General features: G+C 41.8%; 1 protein-coding gene across 1 annotated transcript in view; it reads left to right on the forward strand.

The window, feature by feature from the left end:
* The window catches only part of Pik3ap1 (phosphoinositide-3-kinase adaptor protein 1), a 117,035-nt gene that overhangs the window by 72,687 nt on the left and 32,096 nt on the right, over positions 1–12,252 (forward strand). Inside the window, exons 9-10 of the mRNA XM_027929977.2 lie at positions 4,634–4,729; positions 9,150–9,347. Of these exons, the coding sequence (XP_027785778.1) occupies positions 4,634–4,729; positions 9,150–9,347 (294 nt within the window). The remainder of the gene's footprint in view (positions 1–4,633; positions 4,730–9,149; positions 9,348–12,252) is intronic.

The raw sequence follows: 12,252 nt of genomic DNA on the forward strand, positions 1-12,252 counted from the left end.
AGGCACAGAAGATAAATGGCACATGTTCTCACTTATATGTAGAAGATAAAAATATTGATCTCTTAGAAGTACTGTCCAAGCTCTATAGGTTAGGAAAGGGTAGTGGGGAGAGGAGATAATGGGAGCTTAGGCAGTAGTACCAAAATACAGTTACATAGGAAGAGTAAATTCTAGTGTTCAGTAGGGTGACTATAGTTCACAATGATTATGTATTTATAAAAAACTAAAAGGGAGGTGTTCAAAGGTCCCCAACACACAAAAAAAGATAAATGTTTAAAGAGATAGGAATGCTGATTACCCTGCTTTTATCATTATGCAATGTATAAATATACTAAATTATCACCCTGTACCCCATAAATATATACAATTGTTATTTGTCAATTTTAACTTTTTTTTTTTTTGTGGTGCTAGGGATTGAACCAAGAACTTTGAACATGCCAGGTAACTGCTTTACCACTGAGCTTCATTCCCAGTGTTAAAAATTTTCAAATGATTCTTCCTTTTTGAATTGTTCTCTGCTTAAGACGTTAGCCTCTGTATAGGGATTACTAATAACAAATAACAGTAATAATAATAGTCACAAGCATTCATATATGTGAAGCACTGTTCTTTTTTTTTATTGTTCTGGGGATTGAAAACCCAGGGCCTCACACATGCTAGGCGAGCTCTGCATCACTGAGCCCCAGCCCCAGCCCTGCTACGCACTATCCTATGCTCTTGGCAAGCTTCTCATTTAATATTCAGGACAACCCTATGAGATATGTACAATTATCATCACCATTTTACAGACAGGAAAAGAGAAGCTGAGCGGATTAAGCAATTTGACCCAAGATAATTATGGGCAAAGAGTTACTATAACAGCTATCATTTCTCTTTCTGCATGAGAATTTGACCTTTGGTTGACTTCCTAGCTCTGTTACCCTGGTAACCTGATAAGAGCCAAATGTCAGCTGTGTTTCTAGGCAACATTACCTATGATAAAAATGACCCCTGATTGGTTAATTATATCTAGACCTGGGAGGAGCTATACATAAACTATAAATACCCGAAAGGGACCCATACCCAGGGCTTCTCTGAGGGCAATGACTGGAAGCTCAGCCTCTGGGGGTGCTATGGGAAAATGGTGCTCCTGCAATACAGAGGCTTTGCACCAGGGCAGCTCCTACACCTGCCTGCTGGGGATCTCATGGCCTTTCCTCTGGACTTATGGCCTGGCACACCTAGTCAATGAACGCTTCTTAACATTGTGATGGTGGCCTGCATCCTGCATTCTTTTGAGTAGACGGATGCCAGTCATGGTCATTTTGTGAGTCTGAACATTCTGATAGACCTGTAAATATTAGTTGGTGTTGGTCTGGTGGCTGTGTAGTCGTACAACCAGGAGAATGAAAGAGGTAGAAAATTAAAATTGGAACCTGGGAATTCTGATATGCTGCTCAAGCCTCTAACCATTCGGCTAGACGCTCTCAGGGAGGCTCAAGGAGGTTGGTAACTCTGCTAAGGTCACAGAGCACAGGTTTAGCAGAGTCTAGTTTGTCTACTTCCAGAATCATGCGGTTAAGGTATGACTTTAAAGTGAAAAGATCTGTTTCTCACAGGAGGCGTGTTGAGTGCCACTTTGATCCCTGTACCCAAATGTGCATGTGTCATCGGAAGGTGCTTGCCTTGACAGTGTGGGTGGGTGGGACAGAAGCTCAGCACAGGGCCACCAGTGAGTTATGCTTCTTTACTTCTTGTTACAGTTCCTCCCCTCCTCGTCTCATCTATTTTTCTTCTTTAAAAAAAAATATTCTGAGCAAACTTTTAGCCTTAGAGAAACGTTACAAATATACTAGAGCTCCCGCATACCTTTTACCCAGGTTACTTGATATTAGCATCTGAGTTAGCCACAGTACAAAGGTCACAGTGAGGGGCTTCCGTTGTCTGGGACAGCCTCCTACACTGCAGACCTTGTTCAGCTTTCACTGGTTTCCCTGCTAATGTCCCTTTGCTGTCCTGGTATCCTGCCTAGGATCTTACAACGCATTAGTTATTTCCCTTTAGTCTCCTCCAGTTTGAAACAGTTCCTCAGTCTTTCTCTGTCTAGGTACTTTGAAAAGTGCTGATCCCCTATCTGATAGATCATCCCCCAGGCTGGCTGGGTCAGTGTTTTTTGTGATTGTACTGAGGTTATGAGCTTTGGGTAGGAATGCAGTAAGAATACTGTTATGTCCTCGTCAATGCATAGCGCATCAAGGGCTCGTGGTGTTGATAATGTCTGATTACTGATGTGCCTTCTTTTTTTCTTTTTCTTCTCTTTTGTTTTAATTCATTCTTTAAGTCCTCCCCCCACCCCCACATTCAGCTCACTAAGATGGGGCTTGTGATCCAGGGTAGTTATTATTAGCATGTCAGCTCCAGCCAGGCAGGTCTTGCTGCTACTGTATTCTAACATATTATATTTTGCTAATTTTCTTTGTAGTCAGTTCTGCAGCCACCTCTCAGACATGGAAAACAGTTCTCTCATATTGAACTTTGCTTGTGAAAGTGGCTGGGCTGTCTCATGACCCTTTCACCACCCTGTCAACAGGGATGACAGATTGTGTAAGTGAGGTCTGTGTTCTGCTGTTACCAACCTGAAGAATTTGGTTATAGTGATTGAAACTGTCCTGAGGTTGCTGGGCCCTGGGCCAGGTTCTTGGAGACACTAGGGCCTGAGCCAACTGTGGGTTTCTAGAGGGTTTTGTGACTTATAGTTTGAAGCTCAGCGATAGGCCTGCAGAGTTTCCCCCATCCTGCGTTTCTGGGGGTATCTGACCCAAGCAGGTCTTTCCTTGGTCCTCTGTGATTTGTTGTTGGGTAAATGAAGTTTCAAAATGAAGAATTTCAAAAGTTGAGCGGGATCAGGGTTAAGGTCAGGCTGTGGAGGTTGCACTATGGACCGGGAGGGGATAGTAACACAGGGTCTTGGTCAATTAGATGAGGGTTCTGCTCCCAGCAGGGCACACACCTGTAGGATACGTCTTCCCAGTATTCTAACTCCATGGGGGAAATGCTCCATAAAACTGTAATTAAATGGACTAAACTGAAAATCTCATAAGTAGAAATTCTGTGGTCTCGAATTTTGCTGGTCTTGAATTAAGAATCAGTTCTTGTCAGAAAACATTTTGGAAAATTAACCAACCCCTAGGTGTGCACTCCAATCTCACTACAGCCTCTGTTGTAGAATTCAGGGGTTCAAAGAGGGGATAGTGACTTACTAATTGGTTCCTTGTTTGGAATCTCAGGGCTTTTGCACTCGAGGGTGTCAAGGCCTATGATAGTCCATGCAATGTGTCCACTAAGAAAGGTAGAGATGAGAAATTGGTTTTGTTTTGTACCTTTGTGATAATAAGGTGACACAAACAATGGTCAGAGCACTGCATTTCTTTCTTCCTCTTCCTCCTCCTCCTCCTCCTTCTTTTATGTTTTTTGAATAGGGAAAGAAAATACTAAAATACCAGTGGAATAACTTTCTCCATTTCTTGTCTTCATCTTTTCAGTTCCCAGGAAACCACTGATTCCAATTTCTTACATCTCCTTCCAGAGTTTTTTTTTTTTTTTTTACATATACAAGCAAATACAAAAAAAGAATCTTATTTTTCCCCTTTGGGTAACATATTAATTATTTAAAATATATGTTTTGGGAGATTCTGATTCTTCAGATTTATCAGAATCTTCAAGAATATGTATTTTCTTTGTTTTTGTTTTTTTGGTCTCAGATTTTTTAAAATTAAATATTGTGGTCTCAGGTGCAATCCCTGTTAACGCCTACTGGAATCTAGCTGTCCTTTTTCCCTCTCCAGAGCTAACCACTATGAGGAATTTAATGTTACCATTCTCAGCATATTTATATGTGTAATACATTTTTATGAATTTAGAAACAATTTATAACACTATTTAAAGGCCTTCAGACATTATATAAACACAACATACTGTAGTCACCTGTCTGTAACTTTTTCACCCAACTGCTAGGTTTTTGAGATATCTATGTTGATAGATGTGAATCCAATCCATTCTTTTTAGCTATTGCATAATGTTCCATTGTTTGAATAACCCACAGTTTATCTATTTTCTATTGTTTCTACATCCATTTTGGTTGTGCTATAGTGAACAAAGCTGTGGTGTATATATTTCAAAATTCACCCTGTTCTTTCAAATGCATATGAGTAACTATACCTTCTGGGGTCTGTGACTGAAAAAAGGGTCAGGGATGGTGAATGTTGCTTTCTTTTATGCTCATACTCACTACATGTTCTTACTGAGTAGATGATTGGATGAAAGGATGCATGAGATGAATGCTTAAATCTTTTTTATTTTATTTTGTTTTCTGTTGCTGGGGAGTGAACCCAGGGCCTCATGCGTGCTAGTCAAGTGCTCTACCACTGAGCTACACCTCCAGCCCTTTTTTTTTAGTTTTTATTTGGGCCTCAAACTTGTGATCTTCCTACCTCAGCCTCCTGAGCTGCTGGGATTACAGGTGTGTTCTGCCATGCCCAGCTCTGAATACCTGGATCTTTTAAGAAAGTTGCTAAATGTTGTAAATCCATGTATAAAGTCACCTTGCCTGTGTGGAAGAACGACACATCAACGCCTAGTCTCCCTTTCCTTCTAGATGTTGAAATGCTTCAGGCCAGTACATCTAAACCTGTCCCTGGAGATGGCTTCTCTCGGCCCACTAAGGACTCTATGATCCGCAAGTTTTTAGAAGGTAAGTTGTAACTGTGAACACGGAAGCAAAAACAGAGAAACAGACAGTGCCTGATTCCATATGAAGGTTGTCCCACTCAAGGAACAGGCTGCCACATAATAGCATCTGATGTGGTGATAGGTACTCCTCCTCCCCACTCATCTCTGCCACCTATTCCTCCTGCCCGGTACCCATGGGCCAGAAGCTCCTGCCACTGAAACCACTCATTTGGTAGACCAGTTGCCTCTAGTAAGAAGTCTTTTAAAATACATGTGTTTATTTTTATTTGATAGATATTTATGTAGTATCTACTACGTGCAGAGCACTATTCTGGAGGTGAGTCTGAGGACATAAGGAAAAGTAAGATGTGATTACTTTTTGGTGGAGGAGGAGAATATCTACAAGTTTGACTAAGTCAAGACTATTTTGATGGTGGACTCTGATCTGTACTCACTTCCTCATTTGGTTAGCTGGGACACCTCAGGCCAGTTACTCATCTCTTCTGGGCCTCAGTTTCCTTAGCTATAAATGTTGTGAGGATTCAATGAGTTATTGTACATTAGGCTTCAGAGCAGGGCCAGGCACATAACACAGGTTTATAATGTTGTCATTATTAGAATTGAGGATTTCATAGGTGAAAAGTATTGCATTGTATAAATAATTCCTTAACCCTATCCAGTGATTTATAACTTATAGTGTGCCTGTTGATCAAGTAGATAGATACAGAAAGCAGAATGCTGAAAGGATGAGGCTCAGGAGGGACAGGTGACACATTGTAGGTGTTCAGTACATACTAGCTGCCAGAGCAAAGCTTTCTAACATTTTTTCCTTTAGCAGAGGTTCTCAAACTTGAATGTGCATCAGACCCACCTGGAGGGCTTGTCAAAACCCAGATTTCTGGGTATCTGATTCAGTAGGTTGGGGTGCGACCTGAGATTCATCTTCCTGACAAGTTCCTGGGTTATGGTGCTGCTGGTCTGAGGACCCACTTTGAGAATCTCAGGTCTAGAGCAGTGCTTTCCTTTCCTTCCTTTCTTTTTTAAACAGTGGAATCCTCTTTTGATTCCCCTTTGTTTCTCACTGGTTGCTGTTGTTTTTTAATATTGTAAAATATGCAAACAGTAAAAATTCAAGTGATACAAAAAGTTAAGCAATGAAAATAAGTCTCCCACTATAGATTCTCCAAAAAAACTCCTGAACATGTTCATTTGCACATGAATGTATCCTCTTTTCTTTTCATTCACAAGAAATATCACATAAGCACAAACATTCATTTTTAACAGCTAGTGTTCCATTATATATAATATTACCTAATGTATTTAACCAGTTTCCTGTTGAGATTATTTAGGTCATCTTCAGCCTTTTGCTTTTATAAACCTTTGCACAATAATAGCTTTGTTGTGTGTACTATCTTTTCACATGTTTGGGTCTGTGTGTACTATAAATTACTAGAAATGGAACTGCTGGAGCCAGGAGTGGTGGCATGCCCCTGTAATTCTAGCAACTTGGCTTGGGAGACTGAGGTAGGAGGATTGCAAATCTGAGGCCAGCCTCTGCAACTTGGCGAGGCCCTGCCCCAATATAAGTAAAGAAATAAGTAAAATGAAAGAGCTGGGTATGTAACTCAGTGATAAAGTGTCCATGGGTTTAATTTCCAGTGCTGGGGAAAAAAAGAGAGAGAGAGAGAGCGAGCAAGTGAGAGAGCACGAGCACATGCAAGCACACATGTGCAGCTCAGGCAGGGGAGAAATAAAATTGCTGGGTCTAAGGAAGTGCATATTTATGAGTTTGACAGATCACTTTCCTTTGTGATATTCTACCAAGCTTTTATTCCCACCAGGGGTGTCTTGAATATTGTTTTCAAATAAAATCTTACATGGAGGCTTAGTGTACAATGCAGACAAAACTGGAACTGTTCCCCAACTCTCTGCTCAGCCTCTCATTTCTGTCTAATGTGATCTCTTAGATTCTGCAGAGAGGAAAGAATGCAGCTTTGAGGAATTTGTTTGGTAACAACAGACCTGGTGTCTATGAAGGGTGGGAAGGGAAGCGTAGAGATAAGGCTGGGACAGGTGACCTGGAGCGAGGCTTTGAGAACTTGTCCCCTCACTTCATTCATGAGGCCAGCAGCCAGTCAGAATCAGAAAGTTGTGAAGAGTTCTAGGCAGGGATTAACTTTATGTCCCCAATAAAATACAGTCCCTGGCACTAAGCAGTACCTGGACTATATTGGCAAATGTTTGTTGTTTAATTCATTAGTTAATTGTTTTAAATGGCTTGATCTGATCAAGATGAGAGTGATGAGAAACAGGCTCAGAATTCATTCTGGCAGGGACTCCAGTAGCACAGAATTCAGTTCCTTTGAGGTGACCTTCTACCTAGGGCAGCAAATCTCTTACAATTTTTCTCTTTTGCTTCCCTAGCATTTGTTGGTCCCAGGGAGCCTGGCAGCTGGGGTGGCCTGCAGATTCTTCCTTCAGACGTCTCTAGTTTGCCTAGCAGGAGCCAAGGGAGTAGTTGGGGTGCTTATCTGTAGCTGCTGATAGAATGAAGGAGGAGCAGGATGCACAGTCCAGTAAAAGTGCTTCTTCCTGGCACTTGCAACAAACGTTCCACCTGTAGACAGACGTTGCTAAGGAAGTAGCTGTTATTGGTCCCTAGGCTCCTGACTTTCTTCTATGACTTCTAAAACCATAAATATTTCTCTGCCATGGAGAAAAAGGCCTCCTCTTACCCTGATAGTATAGTATCCTGAGATCTGCCTGAGGGTCCCTCAGAGTCTACCCAGATCAGATCAGGAAGATGTTGGGAAGGAGAGCAGTTCCGGTACGCAGGCTGTTGTGTAGGCTCAAACCTGATGCATGGATCTCTGCTTGTCCCAGAGAGCACGTTCCACCCAGAATTTATTCATCCATTCATTCTAAGGATGTTCCTGAACACCTGCCATGGGAAAGGCCCTGAATTTGACTGGAAGACATTGCAGGGAGCCAGGGGCAGGAGCTGTCCTCCTGTAGCTGACAGTCCAGGAAGGGAGAGAGGCAGGAACAGCCCGAGCACTAAGACAAAGGGTGAAGCAAGGTGAGGATAAACCACAGGGTGGACTCAGTTTGGACTGGATGGTCAGTGAGACCTCTTAGAGAAGGCGGCAGTTCAGATGAGACTTGGGGAAGTCACTCAGTTGCCTGGCACCATGTGGAGGGAAGAAGGTTCTAAGCAGAGGAACAACAGGCCTGAGGCAGGAAAGAGTTTCGCTGGATGAACTGAAGCAAAACCAATGTATCTGGGGACTGTGTGTGTGTGTGTGTGTGTGAGAGAGAGAGAGAGAGAGGCTATGGGATTCACTATCACCCTTATAGGGTGGCTAGCAGCTCTTCCAGGACATCTCATTGTGTTAATATCAGACAACACCCCCCCACCCTGAGTTCCTTATGCCCTTGCACAATATGTTCAAAGATGGGCAGATAAATAGAAATATATCTTGAGGGCAGTGCCCTATGGACTAGAGCCCTCTAATAAGTTGGAATTAGCCTGGTCAATCCCCTGGACCATGATGCCAGAAAGCCAAGAGCAATCTCCCTGCAGCACAGAAACAAATGCAACAAACCAAAAGTCCCCAATAAGTCTCCTAAAGGCCCCGTCTCTATTCATTCCTGTATCTCAAATGGGCATTTAATAATGCCCATTATTAAATGCTAGGGAGAAGAAACTGAACACTGCAGAGAAAACTTGAGGGCTGTGGGCCCCTGGTGGGCAGAGGGTGGGAAGCGTGTTTCCATTCTCAATCTTTTTGGTCAGCGGGGAGCAGCGTTGGGATTAGAGGTTGCAAAAGAAGCAAGAGATTATGGGGGTTAAGAGTACAGCTGTGGTATGTTTCCTGGGTGCCAACCTGGCTCCAAGTAGCTTTGGGCAAGTTACTTACAGGCCCAGTTTATTCATCTGCAAAGTGAGATTAATAAAAATAACTGTGCCACAGCATTATTATAAAAGCAAAGGAGATAATGATGAGGCGATACACCTGGGGTAATGCTTGGCATGGAGGAAGTCCTCAGAAGCTATTTCTTGGAACCATTTTGAGGAGGACAAGGAGGATGCTGGAGAACTTGGTGGCAGGTCTCCAGGAATCCTCACACTGGGGATGGACCCACATGACCTTGACCTGTCAGGGTTGTGCTCTCTTTCCCCCAGTTCTAATGGGATAAGTAACAGTAGTTAATTTGATGTATTAGAGCCTGATGCTCACTTCTCCGGCTGCACTGATGGGTGGCAAATGAAGGAGACATTGGGTTTCTCTGAGAAGATGGTGCAGAAGGTGATGCAGGAAAGCCCTTTGCCCAAGGCCAGAACTGTATTGATAAGAATGGTCATTTTCTCTGCTCTCATTACTGGCTGTTACCCAATTTGTTTGACCATTGCTTTCAGATACCTTTCTCTGTGTTTCTAGGGAACAGCATGGAAAGGGCTAATTGGAAGAGAGAGCAGCACCATCCTGGTGGGGAAGAAGATGTTTATCACATAGTGGATGAGGACGAAGCCTTTTCTGTGGACCTGGCCAGCAGGCCCCCTGTCCCAGTGCCCAGGCCAGAGGCCAGTGCTCTTGGCACTCATCAGTTGCCGGACAATGAACCGTACATTTCTAAAGGTAAGTGTGGCAGAGAACCATGCCCAGAGGGGTCTTAAGAGTATCTCAGGAATTTCCTGGGTCCCCTGGCTTTCTGAACCATTGTTCAGAGGCTGTTCTCTCCTGAATGGTCTCTAGCCAGCCCTAGGAGCCTGGGTCATAGCTTGGAACAAGTTCTGGAACTAGACCAGAGGCAATGGTGGAACTCAATGCCAACCTTCCCGAGTGCTGGCATTCATGTGCAATTGCAAAGACAGGCAAATAGAACCTCAGTCAGTTCTTATCTTCTGAAACCCTTCTGGGTATTATTGATAATTTTAATAGCTATCATTTATTGAAATCTACTAAGGGTACTCTATCTGGAAGATGACATTTAATCTGTATGATGATATTTTAGATAAGGACCACTAACCCTATTTTACAGATAAGGAATTGGAGGCTTACAAAGGTCACTCAACTACCATGCAGCAGAGCCAGGATTTGAACCCAGGGATTCTGACTCCCCAGCCTTGATTTTTAGCCTCTATGCTAGGCTGTCTACCAACCTACACTAATAAAAATTGGTGAGACTGGTGTTATAACTGTCCCTGGGTCACCAGTTAAATACTGATGGCATTGTCAGTTTTACTTCTTTCAGAACTTGATTGATTAATATGGTTTCAAGTACTATAAGAGTAGAAGAATCACCAGATCTGTGCTCCTGACTTATATTCCACTTTTAATAGTTATAAGTATGCTGTGGAAGTGTGCTAAAAAGAGATTGTAAATTGGGCACGGTAGTGTTCAACCAGAGTGCCCTGTAACTGGGTTGGGGTTGCCAGACAAAATACAGGATGCCCAATTTGAATTAAAGATAAACAGCCAATGAATTTTTAATGTATGTCCCAACTAGGTCCCTTCTTTGGTTTTGTTTTGCTCAATCTGGTAATCCTAAATTGTGTTGCAATACAATTTGGGGATTTTCTGTACTGGCAAATTCCAACAATACTCACATTTCTTATTTCCTTGGGTGTGTCTCCTTTGACATATCCAGCAGAAACTGTTGGTGCCCTGCCCATGTCCCCTTAGCTCTTTATATTTTTGTCCCTACTGGCTGGATTCCACCTGTGTGCACTGGTTCTCTTAGCCTGACTTTCTCTGTGGTCTGGAGCTTCCTCTGTCCTGTTGTGGGACAGTCTGGAGTCACTGGAGAATTAGCACACAGGGCCCTTCCCCCAAACAGTAGAGAAGTTGGTGGAGGAATATCCTTGCTTACCTGCCCCGCTGGTAGGAGAACTCTGAATTGCATATTCTACGTTGCTTTTCAGGGATCCCTGTATTGCTCAGTGTGGCAACTTGCTTGATAATCCAACATTTCTTGCTTCATCTACTTCTTATCTTGCCTTTATCACCTCCTGAATAGTCTACTTGCCCTTGAATTGTCTCAGGGTCTGCTTCCGAAAGAGCTCACATGAAGAAGCATGCAGATATATATTGGTAATTCCTAAACTATACAGGGGCTGGGGGCAGTGTTGATGGCACAGCTCATACAGGGAGGCAGTTGTGAGAGGGGCACCATTGATTCCCATACAGCTCTGATGGACTTGCTAGGAAATTGTGGAGAAGGAAAGGAAAGGACAAAGGCTTGAGGTGACAAAAATGGCAGTGGGTTGGAGGCTGGAATACCTGTGTTCAACCCTCAACTCTTGTATTTTCAAGCTGTATGGCATAGGACATTAGATAATCCATTTCAACCTTTTTAACTTTCTTTTTTCATCTATAAAATGGGTACCATAATGATACATGTCTACACTAATACATATGTCATAATAATACATGATTATACCCTGTCATAACCTAGTTGTGGGGGTCAAGTGAAATACTACATGAAGAACTACTTTCAAACTTGTAAGATACTAGATAAACATCAGTTAGATTATCTAGTGTTTTTTCACTGCCTTGTCTATTGTCAGATTTTGCTTATCTTTTTTTTTTTTTTTTTGGAGGGAGGGTATGGGGTTGAACCCAGGCATACTTTACCATTGAGCTACATTCCATCTTTTTTTAATATTATTTTTTTTTAGGCAGTTGTCTCATTAAATTGCCAAGACTTGTCTCAAATTTGCAATCCTTCTGCCTCAGACTCTCGAATCACTAGGATTGCAGAGTAGTAGCCACTCTCATATCTGATAAAGAAGACCATAAACCAAAATTAATCAGAAAAGACACAGAAAATCACTTTATACTGTTAAAATGAAAAATTCCAACAAGAAGATATAAAGATAGTAAATATTTATGCCCCAAAGTTTAGTGCACCTAAGTACATAAAATAGACACGGCTCAATTAAAGACTCATCTAGACCTCAGTACAATTATACTGAGTTATTTCAATATACCTCTCTCACCAATAGATAGGTCATCCACAAATAAAGTTAGACTAAATAAACTTAAAAAGTATTATAAACCAAGTGGACTTCATGGACATCTGTAGAATATTTCATCCAACAACAGCCAAATTCATTTCTCAATTGCTCATAGATCTTCACCAAAATAGATCATACTTTAGGCCACAAAGCCACTCTTAGAAAATATTAAAAAAATTGATAAAATTCTTTGCATCTTATCAGATCATAATGGAATGAAATTAGAAATCAACACCAAGAAAAACTACAGAAACGATATAAACACATGAAGATTGAGTTAGCCACCTTTGAACTATGAATACGTAAAAGAAGAAATCAGGAGAGAGATTAAAAAATTCTTAGAATTTAAAAAAAAAAAAGTAGTGGTACAATATACCAGAACTTTTGGGATACTATGAAGGCAGTTCTAAAGGAAAGTTTATAGCTATGAGTGCTTATATAAAAATATCAGAAAAAGCTCAAATAAACAAACTAATGATGCTTCTCAAGGCCCCAGAGAAAGTAAGAACAAACCAATTCCAAAA

This window comes from Marmota flaviventris, chromosome 4 (assembly GCF_047511675.1).
Source record: "Marmota flaviventris isolate mMarFla1 chromosome 4, mMarFla1.hap1, whole genome shotgun sequence".
Taxonomy (NCBI): Eukaryota; Metazoa; Chordata; class Mammalia; order Rodentia; family Sciuridae; genus Marmota; species Marmota flaviventris.